General features: G+C 37.9%; 1 protein-coding gene across 11 annotated transcripts in view; it reads right to left on the bottom strand.

The window, feature by feature from the left end:
• Window positions 1–20383, bottom strand: part of TRAK1 (trafficking kinesin protein 1) — a 269898-nt gene that overhangs the window by 54412 nt on the left and 195103 nt on the right. For 8 of the 11 annotated variants that reach the window (XM_069211499.1, XM_069211490.1, XM_069211489.1 and 5 more), the window contains 2 exons: window positions 19982–20298; window positions 13262–13591 (listed from right to left, as the gene is read on the bottom strand). In XM_069211499.1, coding sequence (XP_069067600.1) covers window positions 13262–13591; window positions 19982–20298 — 647 coding nt within the window. The remainder of the gene's footprint in view (window positions 1–13261; window positions 13592–19981; window positions 20299–20383) is intronic. The other 3 variants (XM_069211495.1, XM_069211494.1, XM_069211498.1) reach the window with 1 other exon arrangement.

The raw sequence follows: 20383 nt of genomic DNA, 5'->3' as shown, positions 1-20383 counted from the left end.
TGCCAAAAATAATACAGTAGCTTAAAAAGGCTAAAACTATCTAATTTACATATACGCACCAACAGTAGTTTCCTTTTGCCACTATCTTATGTCACTCATTTTCTGATGTTGTTTGTTGTCCTGTACAAACAACTACATGTTTTTCTAGTTTTGGATGAAGAATTCCATCATAGTTTTATTTCCTAAAGCAATCTGTTTAGCTGCACTTTATCACAAGGTCTACATGAAATCCTATTATACACAGTCTAGCCTAACGGAATTATTGAAGTTGAACTTTAATCCTAAAAATGCCTACCATAACGACCTTATGAAATTACATTAACAGAATTAAATTAACAGGTTATCAAGAGGCAGAGCAAGCAACAGAATATCAAAACGTATTTTAAGAGAGAAAAACAACATAAAATTGTAACACAATGCAACAGTAAAATTCAGGGCAATGCAGATGAGTAGAAATGTTGTGAAGCCATGCACTGCATAAAGCTATTGAGAAACTACGGTGGCTGGCAGTAACATCGGATTCCACTTAGAGGTTAGTGGCTAATTAGCATCTTGACAGATAAAGCAAGAGGTTTCAATGTAATTAGATTTTACTCTTTCAGAAAACCTTTAAATATTTTAATTGCAAAGTGAATCGAATGTCACTCTGTCCCACACAGGTACAGTGTTTAAAGCAGAGATATCATGATTGCACAGGCATTTAGGATTCTAGACGCAGCCTTTGAAGGATGCACAGTAAGCCCCAAACAATGTTTTTACTTTTTCATTAGAAGGCAAGAGGTGATTTATGGGAATGTGTGTCCTTTGTATAGTATATATTACTAACACAAGTAAGTAACAAATTCACTATACTTTCAATTCTTTCTCCTACAGAAAGCCATTGCTTGATATAAAAATCAAACGGGCAAATGGCACAATGATCAAATAAGCACAGAGTGGAACAAAGTTTGTCACTATGACAACAGCAAAGATTTTGCTTCAAGGTAATTTAGTGCCTCACGCTACGTATACGACTTGAAGCAGAGGCTACGAACAACCAATATGGCAACAATTTCAGGACAATTAAGATGTTACTTAATGTGGGTACATTTCTAAGGGAATTCCTTATATAATTATAGTGATCTAACTCTAATAAGAAATGTGTTTTTTCCTGACATTTAATAATTTTCTCTTTAACATGGGGGAAATCATCCTGCAAGTAAACTAAATAAATGTACAAGCCCCGATTGATCGTTCTGTAGCAAAGTCAATGAGCCATATAATTTGTTTGAAATTGTTTAAAAGGCCACTATTCAAGTAGTTGGACTAGTTCTACTGCAGTAAGAAACCAATGAACAAGAGATAGCTAAAACAGTGCAAGATAGTTTGCAAGTTTCTACAGGAACATACTCAGGAATTAATCTTAAAATGAAAGCATAATTAATTAATAAACGTGAAATTACATTCGGGCTCTAAGGTGGAAATTGTTCACCTGCTAACATGCTGTTTTAGTGAGCCCAGCAATCATGAATCCCTGCTTAAGTGTTAAAGTCTTCAAAACTAGTATTGACATGCTTGAGAAATTAGGTATGATTAGTAAAGACGTTGGGAAAAAGAATAGTTGATTTTAGTACAAGGAATGTCACCCAACCTAGTACATGGGCCAAATTCACTTTTGATCTTTACGGCTTGCAGAAAGCAGAATAAATCCCTTGGTGAATGTTTCCTATGTGACTCTGCCAATCAGTCTCTGTGTTCCAATACCAATTTTTAACACTTTAAGATATCAGTACAACCTCATTGCTACATCATACATGTAGAAAATAAACGTGGGAAAATAGAGTTTTTTATACAAATATGTCTTTGAAAGAATGTAAAGGCTGCTAAAAGTATAGATGCCATTGTTTCCCAGCAGAAGCAAGATTAATTACAAAATCATAAATAGTAGTTGGCAAAAGCATAAGATCGAAAACACACCAGAGAGCTTTCTAGAAATTCGACCTACTTTATCGCTCATCATTCAATTAAACCCTGGAATACTCATGGGAAGAGCATCTGTGTCTAGGACACAGATCATACGTGACAGGTATATCAAATGCAGATAGATATTGAGACTGCTGCAGAGTATGCAAACTGGAATTAGACTGCTTAGAGATTGCCTAAAGCAACCAATACATTTAAATTGTTAACTCTCCTAAAAACATATTTCTGCAAAAAGACTATTACCGCTGACATTTATGCAAACGTGAAGTACACTGCATCAGAATTCTACATTTACGTCCACCATAATCCAACATCCAAAGGAATCCATAGAAATAGGCTAACCAGAAAATGTTTTTCTAAAATATGGAAGTGGCAACAGTACATGCAATCCTGTGAGAATCGTGACATTCTGTGACCTGTCCTTCTGGATACATGAAGGGCCTGAAATCATGGAGAGTGGCCAACTATAAAGTTGCCATACCGTCTTAAAGATTTATTAATGTTCAGTGTGCTGCTTTTTTGCCAGCATTGAAATGATAAATAGAGCTACTGGCTTTGTTTACATACGTTTCTCACAACAATAAGCATTCCTTTCTAACATGAAAGAAAGCGCCTGAGCATCTGTGTCAAAATTAGTACAAGGGTATTTAAGAAAACAAGTCTGGTATTTTACAATATACTACATGGTCTCACCTGGAATGTCTGAAAATAAGCATTGGAAATACTGGAATCTCATCAAGCAAAATCCTAAGGGGAGTCAAACTTTGTTCTCACCTGATCTAGATAATGGGGTTCCACACAAAGGGAATGGGTGTATGTTTCCGAGAAAGACACAATTTCCTCAAATTACATTTTGGATCCAAATCAAGGGTGCCATGACGCAACCCCAACAGTTTGGTGTCACAGTTCTTTGTTTTCCAAAGAAAAATGGCCTATTGAAAATGTAGCTTTACACCCTTCCATATTGGTAGCCATGTCCTTGCAACAGGAAACAGATCCTGAGATTTGAAGACCAAAAAGGGAAATAATCTGGATACAAGATAATCCCACTTTCGAAATACTGTTCACCTTAGTAATAGTGTCCTGCATCGAGCAACCCTACCAATAAAAGTTAAGCATTTCCCAGCTTAACAGCTTCTTACCTGCCATGTGTCCTTGGTAACTGAAGATTGCTACCACAGTAGGTCTACTTATCCCTGACTTCATTCACCAGGAACCAGAGAGATCCTTCTGCTTGGGCATTTAAGTCATCTAAACTGATGAAGCCAAAGTATCCGGAAGTTTACATCGCCCCAGTTGAGAAGGATGCAAAATTTGCAAACTTTCTTGAAGGCCTTGCTGAGAAATGTTCATTCCAGGAAAGATTGATCGTTTGGCTCTAGAATCAGTATTTGAATAAAAGAGCTTCAAGTTGGGACCTACAACTTTAGGAATGGGATGTGTACTGTGCACGATGATGTAATTTTGTGGCACCCCATCCTGAACGACAAATCACAAACAAAAAGGCGGAACAATACCACAAATTGTAGACAGCAAAATTGCATTTGGTCTTCATCATTGCCTGCCACCCCTCAAAGCATTATCACCAAAGCTGAGTATACCTTATTAGACATTGTTGATTACTTACTAACAGCCATAGAACCAGGAACACACGGATGTTTACTGGGGGGGGTAGCAACTAAGGGGTGGCAAAATCTTTTCATGCAGAGAACCTCATTAAGAACAGCCTCGCTAACACACTTCACTAGAAATACACCAAATATAAACAGACAAATAACACTTTCTATTTACTCATTGTCATTGAAAAGAGCACCTTCCGAACACACTCAGCTGGCCCCCTATCTTTACGTGCAAGAAACCTTCATAGCTAATTTAGAGTAAATGAAATTGACATCTACATGTTCTTTGCTTTGGAATGGATATTTCGATTAATCATATTTCCCTGTTTAATTAGCTTGCGAACAATAACTAGGCCTTTTCAAGGTAACAGATACTCTAGGGCTGGTCCTGCCTACTATCACTTGAGAAACATTTGCTCTTAAAAAATGTTTTAAAGTGACCAAGAGACAAGCACATTGTTGATCAAATTCTGCACCTCCTGCTTTGGTGTCCCTCAGCACCTCTACATCGCAGCATCAACTTAAGACATTGCCTACGGCCAACAAGTGAAAACAGCTCTACAATCTCTATGTTCAAGGGTTAACATACGATCAATGTCTCTGTTTACAACAGTTCGCCCTCTTCCATTGATAGCCTTTAATACTGGTCTTGCTTGTAGAACCAGTGACAACACTTCCTCCTGTTAGAATCCCCAGACCTTTTAGAGGTGTTGATTGCTACACTTTTATTATTTTATAACTATGGACATCTGGTTGTTCTTCTCTTAATCACACTGCACTGTATTTATGATGTGTTCATCCCACAGTACATGCTGGAGCTTTAAAACTTGAGCTCACTCAAGCTACTAATCCAAGCAAACCTTAAAGAAACTTTGGCACTCTTCTGTGGATTTGACACTTGTAAATATTTGGCGATTGCAGTGTGGCAAGCCTCCATCTTCAAGTATCTACCGAAGAACACGACGAAAACGGTCACGCAGGCCCTGATCACCAGCAAACTTGATTACAGCAATGCACTCTATGCAGGAATCTCCCAGAAGCTCCTGAACACACTCTAAGCTATTCAAAACGCCACAGCTAGACTCATCTTCAACCCACCTCGCTGCACAGACACCACACCTCAAAGAGCTACACTGACTCCCCATACACAAACACACTCAGGCACCCCCTCTCCGTTGTACTCTCACTAGCACACATACCACAAAACCAAAGCTGGAGGCCGCGCCTTCTCTTACACCGCTGCCAAGGCATGGAAGGGACTCACACTTCACATTAGAGTCTCTTCAATTTTCAAGTTTCACAAGAAACTGAAAGACTGGCTCTTAGAATAAACTCACCAGGTTGGCCGTCTCCCACCCATCTGCAATCCACCTGGACAACCTCACAGGTGATTAGTGAGCTATACAAGTGAACATAACATAACAGTCCACTCGTGTTAGTTGCATTCAGACAACAATGCACCTATGAAGGTAAAACTGTGAACTGTGTGTTTACTCTCAACTCTCTCAGTACAGTCCATGCTCTTGGTTTGTTTTGATTCAGAAACCACGCCTACATGCATGCGGATAAAAGGATATGCATTCCAGGGCTACAATACCACTCCTTCTCCTAAGGCAGAAAGCAAACCAGCCAATAGAAAAAAAGGCTAAAAGGTCATGTACTCATAAGGAAAATGTTTCTTACTAATAGATTTGCAGCTTGTAGAGATTCAGGTTCAAATACTTTGCACACTCCTACCACCTGGTGTCGCAAGTTGTTTTTCCTCTGAAGAAGTTTCGCTTTCAAGGTGACTTGTAATAAATCTCCTGAAACCCACAATGTACCAAGACATGGACTCCACTTTAGACTGAATGTTTTTGCCCGTACTTAATTATGAGTAGGTGTAGGACGGTGAAGCTGTCAAGTCTGTGTTTACTAGTAAAAGAGTGTGCACTAAGACAGTGATTGCCAAATGTTATACTTTAACCTTTTCATCCCCAGAGCTGGGAGAGAGCAGGTATATGTAAAGCACTAAAAACTGTAACCCGATGGTTAGAGGTAAGTAACGTTTTCAATTTGCAGCATGTGCTGGTAAGTACACATCCTGTGCCCAGAATTATAAGGTGCTTGTGAGCAGCAACAGACGATCTTTGGAAAAAGTTTTAATTGCCTTATGCCTCTAGTCGGGCATGAAGTCCACGCAGTACTGCTTAGTATATTTGTGAAAAGACCTTGTACCATCTTTAAAAAAAAAAGTCTACAAGCAAAATATTGCCAAGGAAAGCCACTGTTGCACCTTTCTTGCAAGTTTAATGTGCTTTTGGCGGAGAGTGAAGCATGCAATGGCATCTGACAATCCATCTGGCACGATCTGCCTTAAAATTTCTTGTCTAGGTGAGGCTACCCAAAAGCTATAAAGAGCTGCTTGGTTTTCCTGTTAGATTTTGTAAATCGCTGTCATACATAAGAGCTCTTTTAACATCTAGATTATGTAATGCTCATGCTGAAACACGTGAAAGAGCTAGACAACCTTTGGCAAAAAATTAGGGTTTGTTTTCAGGATAACCTGATATTTGTGCACTTGGATAAATTGCTCTTCAAATGTAAACCTGCAGCGCAATACCTTGGTGGAGGGAAGTGACTGCAACAAGAAAGGACAATTTTCCAGAAACAAACTGTGCTAAACACAAGTTTAGTAGCTCAAATGGTACACCCATAACCTGTTTAAGATGAAGTTTAGGTTCCACGAGGGGATGGGCTGGTAACTTTTTATGGGGATGTATCACCATTTGTATCGACATTTCCATTTGTGTGAGTACCACAGATACTTTGCCCACGTGGGAATTACGACAAATATTTCCACTGGTGTTGCCTCACATCTCTCACTATATTTGAAACAGGCTGGGAAAAGTAAAAGTAAATATCCATGACCAATTGATTTGTACAGCATTGCCCCCAGATTTAAGGTTTGGGTACCGAGAGGCAAAGCTTTGGCATTTAGCACTGTAGTATATGGCAAACAGGTCTATTGCTGGGATTCCAACAGTGAAAATATTGTAAGATTGCCTGGGCACTGACTTCCCATTTGTGTGTTTGCCTTGCAGATCCCCAAAGTTGTTGCCCAGTCTGTGGAGGCGTTCTGCCAAGAGGAGTGACCTTGTGACGAATGGCCCAATGCCAAATTATTTGTGCTAGTTTGGACAACTGTGGTTAGTGATTAACCCCTCGATCTTGTAGGTAATATGTGGGTGCCATGTTGTCCACTCCATTGAGCACTGTTGTTACAATACGTTTGATAAATGCCTGCAGCAGCTGAACTGTCATCAATTTCAGTACATTGCTGTTCAGGTGTGTTGTTGTGGAGAGCACTGGGCCCTGTACTGAAAGCAGACCAATATGTACATCACACTCTATGAGTGATTTCAAAAGGAGTTTCAAGAGCAATGGACATATGACTCAAACTCTGGTCAAACTGATACTGTTCCTCTTGGACAAAACACCCAACACCAGGAAACAGTAAAGCACATGCATGACAAAAGTAGCCATATGGATGAAATCCAATTGCCTCAAATTGAACTCTGACAAGAAAGAGGTGCTAGTCTTCGGGAAGAACACCTCAGCATGAGACTCCACCTGGTGGATCACAGACCTGGGACCCACACCCTCTACAAATGAGAAACCTTGGAATAATCATACAACAAATTACACATAATAACAAGTCAACACAGTCAACGTGGCCTGCTTTAACACACTTATGATGCTGAAAAAAATCTTCAAGTGGCTATCAGGCAACACCAGGAAAATGATCACTGAAGCCCTCTTCAAAAGGAAACAGGACTATGGTGATACCTTGTATGCAGGGATTACCAACCAGTTCACAAGAACACCCGCACACTGTAGACCATTCGAAACAAAGCAGCCAGACTAGTCCTCAACCTCACACATCACATCACACCACACCACACTTTAAGGACACACTTTGAACTCCTCACCCACACCTACCAAGGTCTCCACTACACTCGCCCTGATGGAGGAAAAAGAGTAGTCTATGTTCTGGTGCATTCTGGGTTTCGGGGAGAAGGGAGGGGGTATCACAAGTCTCCTTGAAACCAAAAACTATTCTTCAAAGAAAAACAAATTGCAACATACGCACCCAACACTAGAATACAGGAGTGTGCACAGTACCTGATCAACAGCAGTACATGCTGCAACCATTTTTCCAACATGCATGTCCACAATTATTGCATTGAGCCCTCAGACGAAATTAAGAGACATTAATGGACTTGAGTGAAATTTTACCAAACTACTGGGTTAGATACGTAGCCGTAGCCATAGCCAGATATGTACCTTAGTTCATTAGGGGCCTACAATATTACACATGGCACACCTAGCAGTTCTCAGATGCCAGGCCGCTGAGTAACTGAAATGGCTATTGTAACTGAAAGAACCACTGTAACTGGCACCTATCAGGTCACAAAATCTGCAATACATCAGTGGCAACCTTGCATTCACAAGAGTGTTTCTATGCCATGGAAGGGGATATACGAGAACACATATAGAAAGATTCATACCTCTTAATGTATCAGTGAATAGAGACACTCAATCAGGCCACAATGATGCTCATTACACTTTGAGAATGGTTCTTGAGAAACGCCCCAACTCCATCAACAGAACATGAAGAGCATCATGATTCAGTTTGAATCAATTCTACATGTCTCCTCCAAGTCAACCAAGCAACAACTACCACTTATACGTGCTCAGGATGACCTAAGCCACTCAAGATCAAAACAAATAAATAAGTAAAAACAAAGCTTTTGCTCTCTCATTTTTCGCCACTGTAGTAAGATGCATGCACGGCTACCCACAAAAAACAGAGATGCTACAAGTGAAAGGGTCCCAGCTTAAAACAAGACTTGATACCCAAAACACAATCATCTAAGGTCAATTCAATGCATTGTACTCTGTCCAAGAGAAGGCAAAGCTGACGAAGCAAGGAAGAAAACTTGTAAAAGCACAAGCCACCCACCTTTTAAACAATTTGTTTCAACCACTGAGGGACCCTTCACACTTGTATATGCTCGGGACAGAGCTTCAAAGGAGCTTTTTTCACAACACTTAAATCAGAAGCATTGCTTAAAAGGAATGCTACCCTCCTATATCAAGGATCGAGCACAAGTCCAGACTACCAGTCATGCCATCAAATGGAGTAACATTCACCCAAGAGCTCCGATGCTTTATCTGTCTAAAGAACCAACCACACAAGGGGCAATGCCGATGTTTGTCCAGGCTAGTGTAACTTGTCATGTGATGCATAGATTCATAGGGTAATCAGCTGACATAATAGACAAGACACACACTATGAAGTGGATATAAGGGTATGTATTTAACGCTATACGAAGACTTTAAATATGGCGGATTTTTCTTTCTAGAAGTCTTAGTTTACCCCCTTAAAAATATCATGATCTAAAAGGAGCATTTAACTCATAAATGAAAAACAATCATAATAAAAAAGTTGACATGTTTAGCACAGACGTTAATAAAAAAGTGCACAGAAGAAATGATGAATGTGCAAAGAGAAATGTTTCTATGGTGGGTTTAAATCAATTTAAAGGGACGGGTGGGGACCATGAGGAAACTACAAATCTTACAATATGACGATGCCAGCAAAATGATGTACTGAACACCTTCTACAGAAGAGAATTGCTTTAATCATAACATATTTGAAACTAGAATCTGTGAGGAAATGTGGCAAGCTTATGGCCAAAGAACCAAAAACGTGTACCATGCAAAGGTTTATTTCAATAAAAAATGTTTATTATAAAATAAAGTGAAATAATATATACAACAGAATGTTTTACATGCATAAAGAACAAAAAAACTCAGTGCAAAACGTTTAACTTAATTTCAATGTCATTTGCGTGAGATTGAACAAAAAATGAAAAATTCAAATATTACACATAAATTATACTGAAGAGCAAAGCAATAAATTAAATGCATGAGAGAATTGGTCAGTGAGCGAGAGCATTGTTGAATTAATTGAACCTAGCTGTGCCCTAGGTTTAGTGCAGAGATTAGTTCATCTGCACTGCTGGCTGCATCACCATAACTCTGTCCACAGGGCACAACCCTGTGGAGTTACATTCTGCGCTAGTAACGCAACGTGCCAACATCTGCTATTTACGAAGCTCAAACTCTCTGAAAATAATTACTAATGCACTGTAGAGCACTGAAGGAACGCAGTGGGAGAGGAGACGGGAAGAAGTACAACAAATTGCATAAAACCTCCTTAAGCACATTTTTAAAATGCCCTTTGTTTTTACACATTAACATAAAACAGCACCGCTCTGCTGTTCGTGTGCTTACATAAAAGGTGACTTCTTCAATTTAAGTGAAAAAAGCTGACTATTCTCAGAAATAAGTACTATGATCAGTTCAGTTTTCCTTCATAAATCCATGGCTTCACTGGACGGATATAGGTCTATGCGCAAAGGCTTATAATCCACCCAACTGTGGATGAAAAACAAGTTTTGACAGTCTCTGAATGCATTCTATTTGGCACCTGAGTAAATCCTTTCACTAGGAGTCCTGCTCCCCCTTCTGTAATATGTGATTAAAATATTTACAATCAACAATGCATGGTTAAAGAGACTATTTCACTCGGAAGAGGTAACTGCCTAGCAATGGAACTTGATTTTGTGTGTGGGTGTGTCACTGCGTGTGTAAGCATGCACACGCGTGTGGTGATAGAGTGGAATTGGTGGGGGACTATCACCAAAGCATTTAAAGCAACTCCAAAGTGAACCTTGGTAAGAGGAATACAAGTTGTGGGTAAGGTATAGTAAAAAGAAAAAAACTTTAATGAGCATCCCTTATATTGTTGATTTATAATGTTACAAAAGGTACATTTCATACTTTGAAAGCATGAAAGGATTTTACTGTATTTAAGTTATATGAGGACCCACAGATGTAAGAAGCTGAACCCTCAATCATACTTGCAGCTTAAAACTCATTAACAATCTCTTTGTTTTTTAACCGGATTATAAACTCTATTAAGAGCTGGCAATATTGACATTTCTCACAGGCAACCAATGAACTATTCACAGAAACTGCAGTAGATGCATCAGATGCTACAAGGCTAACAAGACAGTCTAGAGGATGTGAGGAAGCTTCAGCTTTTTAAGGGCTGTGGGGATTATGTCTAAAGTCGAACAAAGAGGATAAGAATGGAAAGAAAGTGCAATGCCTAACAAAGTGAGCTCAGCGGCAGAGGAGAGAAACCGCCAGCAGAAATGAGAATGTGGCCCTCTATGAACCATAAAAGTAGGGTAAAAGTGGAGCATGGAATACAGAAATCACATGAAATAGCAAGGAGAACATGGTAGCTAAGCAAAAGCTAAACCAGGAAGGTGCCACTCAAATTTTCAAGACTAGAAAGAACAAAGCAAAAGGCCGGAGAGAAACAGGGAGCAGTGAGAAAAATGGAAGGACATGTCTAAAGAAGAGGTGAAGACTGAACCTGGAAGAGAAAGATAGGGGAACAAGTACAAAGAATGGGGCCAAAGAAAGCAAACTGGGTAGTGTAGGGACAAACAAAAGGAGTGGAGGAAATGAACATTTAAAGAGCATTATAAAAGAACAAGAGGAAGCACGATGAAAGAATAATGGCGAGAAAGTGCAAAGAACAAATGGAACAAAAATACAAGTGACGACCCTTAACAAATAAGGATACATACAGGGATGGGTGACAAACAGGGAGAAAAGGAACTTGGGGAATGGAATGAGCAGAATGGCAATTACACCGGAGGGAATTAAGTACAAAATCAACTGAGAAAAGCCCTTATTCTGTTTCATGGCTTCTCCCGATGTGATTCCCATACATTAAGAGCCGTCTTTAGAATTAGCAGATGATAAACAATAAATGTTATCAGTAGGACGTCTACGGGCAACAGCAGGCAGAATAAAACCCTGCTTAAATATCGCACACAAACAGAGCTAAAGAAAAGTACATAGAATAACTAGTAAACAATCAATGATGGATTGAAGTTATACCAATCTAAAAGAAATTGAATATGAAAAACTTATAATCAAAAACAAAATATAATGGACATGTTTCTAACATCATATAACCATCCACAGTGGTATTTGTAAGCTACTCCACAGAACCACCCACAGGTTGCAGGGGTTTATGAACCCCTTAGTGAAAGAAAATGTATAGTCCCTTTTCTCATAGCAAAGATCAAATCTTTGGAAAACTCAACAAAACAGTATTATAAATGCGTAAAATGTTGTGTAATTATGCACGTGTGATCAGAATGTGACAATCCAACATGTTTTTTTTATTTTTCACAAAATTAGAAATTTATCGTAGTGCAGTCTTTTTGTTGTCTCCAAAAGGTGTAGCTACATTCTGGGTATGTTAGGGTAATCTTTTCCTATTCCTTTTCACGTCTTTCCTAAAAGAAATCTGAAGCCATCATTCTCTTCTGAATATAGCTACAAACGTGACTGTTATTTGGACCACACAATCAACCAACAAATTTACCAAGAACAAAAAAAAAAGATGTAACATCCTGTAGATTCTCTCACCGTTCCATGTCAGAAACAACTAAATGTGAATAAATCACGATTAAAGATTAAAAAAATTATTGGCCATCACAGAATGTATGATTAGGAAGGCTGCAAGGGCAGGCATCTTTTAGAACCCAATAGTTGCATGGGTATACTATTCATACAGAATGAGGAAACCTTCCCTTGACATTCTAGTCATTTGTGACTAAAGGGGGTCAGAGAAAACTATTCAAATGTATCACGTGGCGAATCACAAAATGTAAGATAACAAGCTTCTTTTTGTTTTCTACAACACACAAAATTGGTTGCATGACTCACAAGGAACTGCTACACTTGTTATACTTAATAAGGCAGTTCGCAACATGTTCATGCTTACAGTGCTAGTTTGAGAAGCGTTGCAGGCATGAAGTACCTAACAGTGGATGTTGGCAGAATCTGATTAGACAGGTAAATGAACATTATACTAACATCAGGAGCATAAGGTGAACCAGTTAGGTGGGTAGCATGACAGTATAAAACGAAATGTATGATTTTATTTAGGAGGGACACAATAGTGCTGCAGGAGGGTCTAATGTTATGGGTTCTGCTCCTCGTTTTCTCCCTACCAAATCAGCCCAAGTCAACAAACGTCTCTAATCCCGAAACCACATCCCCACATAATTCACGCTTTTGTGCCCTACAAAATTACATCAAACGTCTGGGATACTGAATAAAGAAAAGGTGTGGACTATGTTTAAGGCTACAAATATAGAAACTTGAGGAAAGGATAATGGGAAAACCACATCTGGATGTTATAGATAAAAAGTAACTAAAACAAGATAGTGTTTTTCCGCCCTTCAATAATGTGAATATATATGTATTGAAAACCAGTGACACAACCTTTTAGCAGCCTTCTTTACAAAGACAAAATAAAAAGTGCAAAGCCTTAAACCAGCAACAAAACATAAAAAGGAATCACAAAATAATATTGTGATTCTTTAAAGTGACTTATTTGAATTGGTGCACATATTTATGTGCAGAACTTAAATGCAAAGCATCACTATGAATGTTGCTCTTTAAGGATGTGAGAATGGCCCAGTAGTCGATATCCTGCAAACATGTCCATTTTACAGGACGTAAGGATGATCCCTCACCAGACCCCTCATCCTCGACGTTCGTGGACTCGTGTGTCTCCTCTGTATCACCCTGAGGCTGGCTTGAACAATTCTTGCTGTCTGAAACAGTCACTTGTACTTGTGACCTCTCACCAGAGGTCTCTGAGTGCTGAACGGGTGTCGAGGTAGTTAGGCTCTTGAAAGAAACATCACCTGTCTCGTCTTCCTCATAGTCATTAAGGCAGTACACATCCTCCATGTCAAGATCCAGGGTCCTGAAGCCCTTAGTAACGACACCAGGCCTTGGGTCTAGGATCCCTCCAAGGTGAGGTTGAGCCAGCTGCTGCCAGTGATGCAGTGTCACTGAACCTGGAACACAAACAAAAAGATTTAGCAAAAGCAAGGTCACCTTCACTTAGGTCAGAACTACAGAAACTCAGTAAAACTCAAAAAAGATACTTAAAATGAGGGTTAATATAATTATCCAAGAATGAAAACAAAAATACGATAAAGCTCCACTAATGAGCGGCAGCAAAAAATGCTCAAAGTGATCCAGTTTACATCAAAGCATTGCGCCAATGTGGCTAAAACAATTTTAGCTCTGGGAATAACCTGAAGCTATTCTTGTTTTCAAAACTGTCAATAAATGGGCACAAGCCATTTGAGAAAAGTGAGTTCATGAAGACAATTCAAGAAGAAAAATAACTGTTTATTAAATTCCATATACTTTTAGTCAAGCAAAAAAAAACTGATTTAGAGGCACATTTGAGAGTTTCTAGATCTAAGACAGAGCTGCTTCTGGTCTTTAGACATCTGAATGAAATAACTGCTTAGTCTGCCTAGCTGCTAGAAAATAAAAGTAGGCATTTTAAAACACAAGTTGTGCCTCTAATGATAGTTAATGCTTTTTACTGTCTGGTTAGTACCAACTTTCTTATCCTTAGATAAAAGTGGGAAGACAATTGACCAAATTTGGAGTAGGGAACAAGACTATAATAACAACTGTCAATTCATACAATGTTGTGGATAGTTACAAGCCCTTTTATCAACTGCATATACGTATGGCACTTTTCCGGTTCAGATCAAATGATGCACTTTATGATGAAGCTGCAAAGACACCCACTGGAAGGCTACCTATCTAATGCCAATCTTAAATCATCTGCTCAAAGATCTGCTGCAATTTAGTTTCCATACTGTGATTAATGTGAATTTGTCCTAATACTAAAACATCTATGGCCACTTTAATCAAACAAATACCAGTGCAACATTAGAGCTCAATTTATATTTCCACTTATGTAGTACAAATCCCAAAAAGTGAACACCCTGTTAGTCAGAAGATTCACAAGATATCACTCTACTAGATGTCAGACGCTTAAGAAGTAGGTAAAAACGGAATGTGACTTTTTTTTTTTTTAAAGGAGGTCAAGAAACAAGAGCAAATTATACAAATCCATTAAATATTTTTTGGGGTGAAACACAACGGAGTCAAACTGTCTTATTAGAAACCATTGTATAACTGAGTGATATTATGGAGCATTATTTAAATAGGGTATGCAATATCTGAACATAATCAGATTAAATATGTTGTTAACCTACACCTTTTATTCCAACTACTACTGCTCCGTTAAAAATTAGTAGACATAAACATTTTAATTTTAGTTCACTCATAATGTCTTTTTTTCAAATCTTTATTATAAAAAATATTTTACTTTTCTGAGTATCCAACCATTGCCCACCCACTAAGAAAGGGGATTAAGGGTCTTGCAACCTGTCCATCCACTTCACATTTGGGTGTTTGCAATAGCCTCCCAACATAGAATACAAAGGATTGTATCTTGTTATAGTCACCCTCCTGCAAGTGGTACAAATAGTTGCAGCATTTGCCCCTTTATCAGTGGGTCTTTAACGTATCACTGTACCTAATCACGTTACTGCTAGCAAAGCTGTTAGATTACATTTTGTGCTATTCAGTGTGTTTAACAAGCCTTGGGTGCTTTTTAGAACAGAAACATGTAACTTTTAACAGATGAAAGTGTATTCATTGTTTAGATAATATTTTAAGTACTCATTGATTCAACACAAAATGCTGAAACTCAATTGTTCAGAAAATTATCAATGCAGGATTTTAAACCTAACTAAAACAATGCAAAGAATATTCGAGTGGCTAAGCATACTCTAAAACACCAAAAAATGAATTAACATCAACAGCTCTTGATGGGCAACAAACTGTTGGCTGCTACGCTTTTAGCTTTACCAATGCTTGTTTTATCATGGTTTTTTTTGTAAAACGTTATTTTTAGGGAAGCAGCTGCACCCTCAATAATATAAAAAATATTGGCTAACAGCAATTTTGTTTGTATGAAAAAGCACATAGACATTCCTTTCACTGAAATGAACTACTTAGTGTGGGTATGTGTGACATTTGGAACAGCAGAATGTTGTCACTCAGAGTGAACTTAGACAAAAGATGAAGCAGGCTGACCCACTGTCTCATGTTGTAAACTGTAGCGGCAGGAAGCAAAATGTTAATATCAACAGACGAATGGAAGAGGAGGATTGGTTGAAAGCCTCTATAAGCAATAATAATATGTAGTCTTAGTGAAATCAGAAGGTAATGGCTAATGCTCGATCTAAAAATTAAACTCCTATTTACATTGTGACAAGTGTGATGAATGTACTATATTCTCAAAGCTCTGTGAGATACCAACGTTTGTGGTCAGAGAAAAGAAAAGGTTAGTTAGTCACTAATGATCAACAAGACCATTCCTTCAAAGCCGAATTGCTATGTATACCTTTTCTTTAATCGCCCGTTATCAAATAATTTCTTCTTTTTTTTTTTTTTTACACTCTTCTCTGTGGAGCCCTAACAGCAAAAAATGCAACAACAAAAAAAGGCATTTTCTTGCGGGCAATGTTTTTTAAATTACGCCACAAGACAGAATATTAGCCAAAGAGAGCCCCTTGTCCCAAATCTCAGTCATGTAGAGCTATGATTTTTTCATTAAGCAACTGTAGCCAAAACTGGTGTATCTTTATTTCAGATACGCATTGTACTGGTAGTTTAGCAAATGTCATGCAAGGAACATGTTTTTAGCAACATGAACAATATTTACTCATAGCGATATCCCATTTTCTTTCAAGCATTTGTCTAAATTGCAAAATATATGTATTTTTTTTGTTTCAACTGCACTTATACTGCGAAATACATACTCTAAACAGAAACTGTTTTCAAAGTATTTTTGCTTCTGTGCCTCTATATGCACTGCCATACAGTTCTGGCTTGGCATACGAGTTGTAGGTCAGGAAGAGATTTTACATTATCTCTAATATATATACAGAGATAAACTAGAAGCAAAATGAACAAAAGTGTTAATACACAATATGCTATATTTTAACTGCATTTTAAGCTTATAATATGATTTCTAACTGCAAAGGTTACATTTGTCTTTCACTGTAATAAATTTCAACTTCTATTATACCGTATGTATATATAACATACTTATAAGATGTGTTTATTATTTTGCTTACTGTACAAAAGAACTTCATAAATGCCAATTAAGACTTTTTACATGATGACAAAGTAGGACAATAAAAACTCTTTCATTGTAACCTATTTGCATTTTGTTTACTTCCAATACCTCATTCTAATACTCATTCAAAAGATAGGCAAAGATCAGAGCTGATTTGTATATTTTGCAGAAGTAGGTTTCATATAAGGGACCTGGTTAAAAGCAAACCTATATATTTTTCTATTAAATCCACTAACATTTGGGCAAAATAAAAAGTTGGTACTAACATGGGTTAAGTACGAAACTAAAAGATATTTTTATTTTTTAGCTGTCTTTAAATATAAGCATTTTGTGGTTTCTACTAAGTCATAAAAATACCACACATAATATTTACTGCTCTTAATGACTCTGAATTGCATATGTTTCTCAGTTCAAAGCTCTCCTTTGTTATCTATAATACGCAGCCTTGCATCCTTTCATACGACGCTCAGAAGACTAAATGGGATTATCCACAACATTGACAGCATTGTGAGCAATGACAACTGTTGGTTATTAAGTCATCAAACTGAAAGCCGATCTCCCTCCTTAAACACTGCACAGGAAACAATATTAAAAGTGTAAAAGCCTTTACCAAAAGAGGACACTTAACATAATCAAAACAGCCACCTAAGAGTTGTCCCATTGTTCAGCATAACATTTTAGGCAGGCTCAAGTGGATTAAGAAACCACCGCCAATAGTTCTGGTTAAAGCAGTTTAGGGCATCCATTGTTCATTTAACTAACCTTTAGACTTGAGCAATAACATCCGGAATAACGTCTTGTGGACTAGGAGTATAAAGGTATTTCAGCACCTGAAACAGCTTTTTTTTTACCATTTAGCTACAGATGTCTCCTCTTAGCCAAATATCTCTATAGAGCTTGGTTTTCCAACAGTCAACTCAAGCAGAGAACACTGAAAGCCTTCCATTACACAGAAAACAAAAATAGTATCATTAGCACAGAAAAGGACTGGAAGTTAAGTACACAGCTTTTGAGGATGATCATCAGTAAATCCTATTAGTTCAAGCAGGTCATTAAAAGTCGAACTAAACAATAAGGATGTGATGGTAAAGCCCTGCTTAAACTCCCTCTTCCGCCCCTATTTTACAGCAATTCTCCTAGTCGGTCTCACTATTGTTGTGCTATAATATCAACCCAATATTATCCTGGCACAGAATCTAAACCTCTTTCAAATATTTATTTTGTCATACCCATACTTTGTCATTTTTTGCCATCAACTGAGTAGAAAGTGATTTTGAATTCAACAGAACCTGACTTTAGGGGCACAGTACTTGAGGACTGCCTTTCTTATCAAACAAGACAGCAACAAAGCATTATTTGATTTATTTACTCATATATTTTGATTAACAAAAACCTCAAAACTGAATTGATTCTGTGTGCTGAAGACTGGGCGAGCATATGGGGTTGAGCACCCCTTCCATAAACCTCTTTTCATTTTAGGTAAGACAGCATTATCAATAACTCAGTCATATGTCTATTAGTGAAATATATTCACTATTACTTCATGAAGGGGCTTAAGAACTACCATCAACATCTAACTTTCGGTTTCGGATCCAACCCATTTGATAAAAAGAGGGATAAATACTTAGTATTTCCCAAGCAAGAGGAGTAACATATGTAGTCATAACAGCAATGAATTGAGGGTCTCATGTTTGAAGCCCTCCACTGCACACAGCACTCTAATAGTACACTGGGCAGCTTTTTGGGCCCACTGCCCAAGACATTCACATTAGGCTGATTTTTTGTGCCAAACTGGAGGGCAACAAATTAACAATGCTGGAGCAAACTACATAGGATTCAACCATTTGCATATTAGTTACTCTCCAGCTCAACAGACCTGTCACATACATCTTCAATTTACAGTATTGGTGACATGGATCTTGCTAGAAGGTTTTTTTTACACATGAAACTAACAGATCTCAATCTCTAGAAGTGTTTGGTGTCCCAATTGTAAATAATTACAGGCAAATGAATAACATTTTGGCAAACAAAGCTAGCCCCTTTTTTACAGATTGTAAAAATGTTTTTAAATCCTGTGCTTTGCCATAGCATTGCAGTGTTTTTAAGCCACCTGTAATGACTGGTTTCTACTAATTGAATGTATCTATCTCTCAGTTTTCCTACACTTAATTCTTTTTTTATTGTCAAACTAAGTAAAATCTACCATCTCTGTATGGCTGACAGCAAGGTCAAGTTAAAGAGTGGTAATTATTTAACAACCAACACACTTTAACACATTTCTTTATTTCTTTATTTGTGTTTGTTTTATCTTTTTTTGTTTTGTCTTGCCCTTTTTATGTAGATTGCGTTGCTCAAAAACTGCATTATCCTCTATTTTACTATCTGGGTAGCATTTTTCTTTTTATTTGTTGATTTTCCCTTTCTTTTCGAAGCTAGGTAAGTTAGAACCTCAATATATGTTTTTCTATCTAGAATCAGAGATTTTGAATATGATTCAAAAAAAGGAAAATTACATTTACAATCATCCACCGCAGTAGCAGTCACATCCATTACTCTGCACTATGTATAACAGTGTAACACCATACAAAACCACTGAAACTGGGAGCATGCAAATGAAACGTCTGACCAAAGAATAAGAAGTATTCATGGCAGGAAGGTACTAGTGTGTTAAAGGTGAGAGATGCATGAAAAAGAAAACAAAGAAAGAAATCAAAATAAAATAAGTAAACTTAGTATAAGATTTCACAGTGCTGAGAAAACGAGTCAAAAGAAATGTAAAAAAACAATGACAGGAGAGATAGAAGACATATGAATGTAGTCTGATTTTATTGAAATAGTCAAATGAAGTCATATATACTACATGTGACAGAAATCGGTATACAAAAGCAAAACGATTGATGTATAAAAGGAAGTGAGCAGCCCAGTTTCAGGTGATAGAAAATTTCAAACACATGCTCAATCATAAGAAACGTTTGCCACTACATGTTGTTGATTTGATTCTACATTGTGCAAAGGAAAATGTACAGATACATCAGTAGTGCACACACAAGCCTTTACAGTAGAAAATGAGACAGCAAAAATCAAAAGATTTCAAACCAGCAACGTGGGTGGCTATCTCGAAAGTAGAAAGAGTATGTGGTATGAAAGTTTCCTGGTTTTTGGTGATTGATAAAAGCCCAAAGAGAGTCACTAAGAAGAACAGAGAAGGGCCGAGGCCCTCTTGTATCACCTTCCAGGGGTTTTACGATCTGCAGCTTTTCTGGCAGGTATGAGCGGCTGCCAATGGACATTCCTGATATTCCAGTGAACTCGGATATCCTGGAGTGAGTCCCAAGAGACATGATGCTGTCTGTCGGTGTTGTGGAACCACTGTGGAATTCCCCCTTCTCAGCCAAGTAACGCAACTTCCTTTCCTGCTCATCCTCAAAAAACTTCCTCTCCGAAAGATAATTGTCCCTGCGCAGCGACAACCTTCGCAGGGCAGTCTCCAGGTCAGTGGAGCCGGGTGTCCCAGGAGTACCAGGTTTTTTATTCTTGTCTCCATCTCTAAAAAACATGATAATATAAAATATATAATTTATTTCACTTATAACATTTCATGGAAAGTAGATGAATATAAACAGAAAGTAGG

This window comes from Pleurodeles waltl, chromosome 10, assembly GCF_031143425.1.
Source record: "Pleurodeles waltl isolate 20211129_DDA chromosome 10, aPleWal1.hap1.20221129, whole genome shotgun sequence".
In the NCBI taxonomy this organism is placed as follows: Eukaryota; Metazoa; Chordata; class Amphibia; order Caudata; family Salamandridae; genus Pleurodeles; species Pleurodeles waltl.
This window is presented reverse-complemented; position numbering and strand designations above follow the sequence as displayed.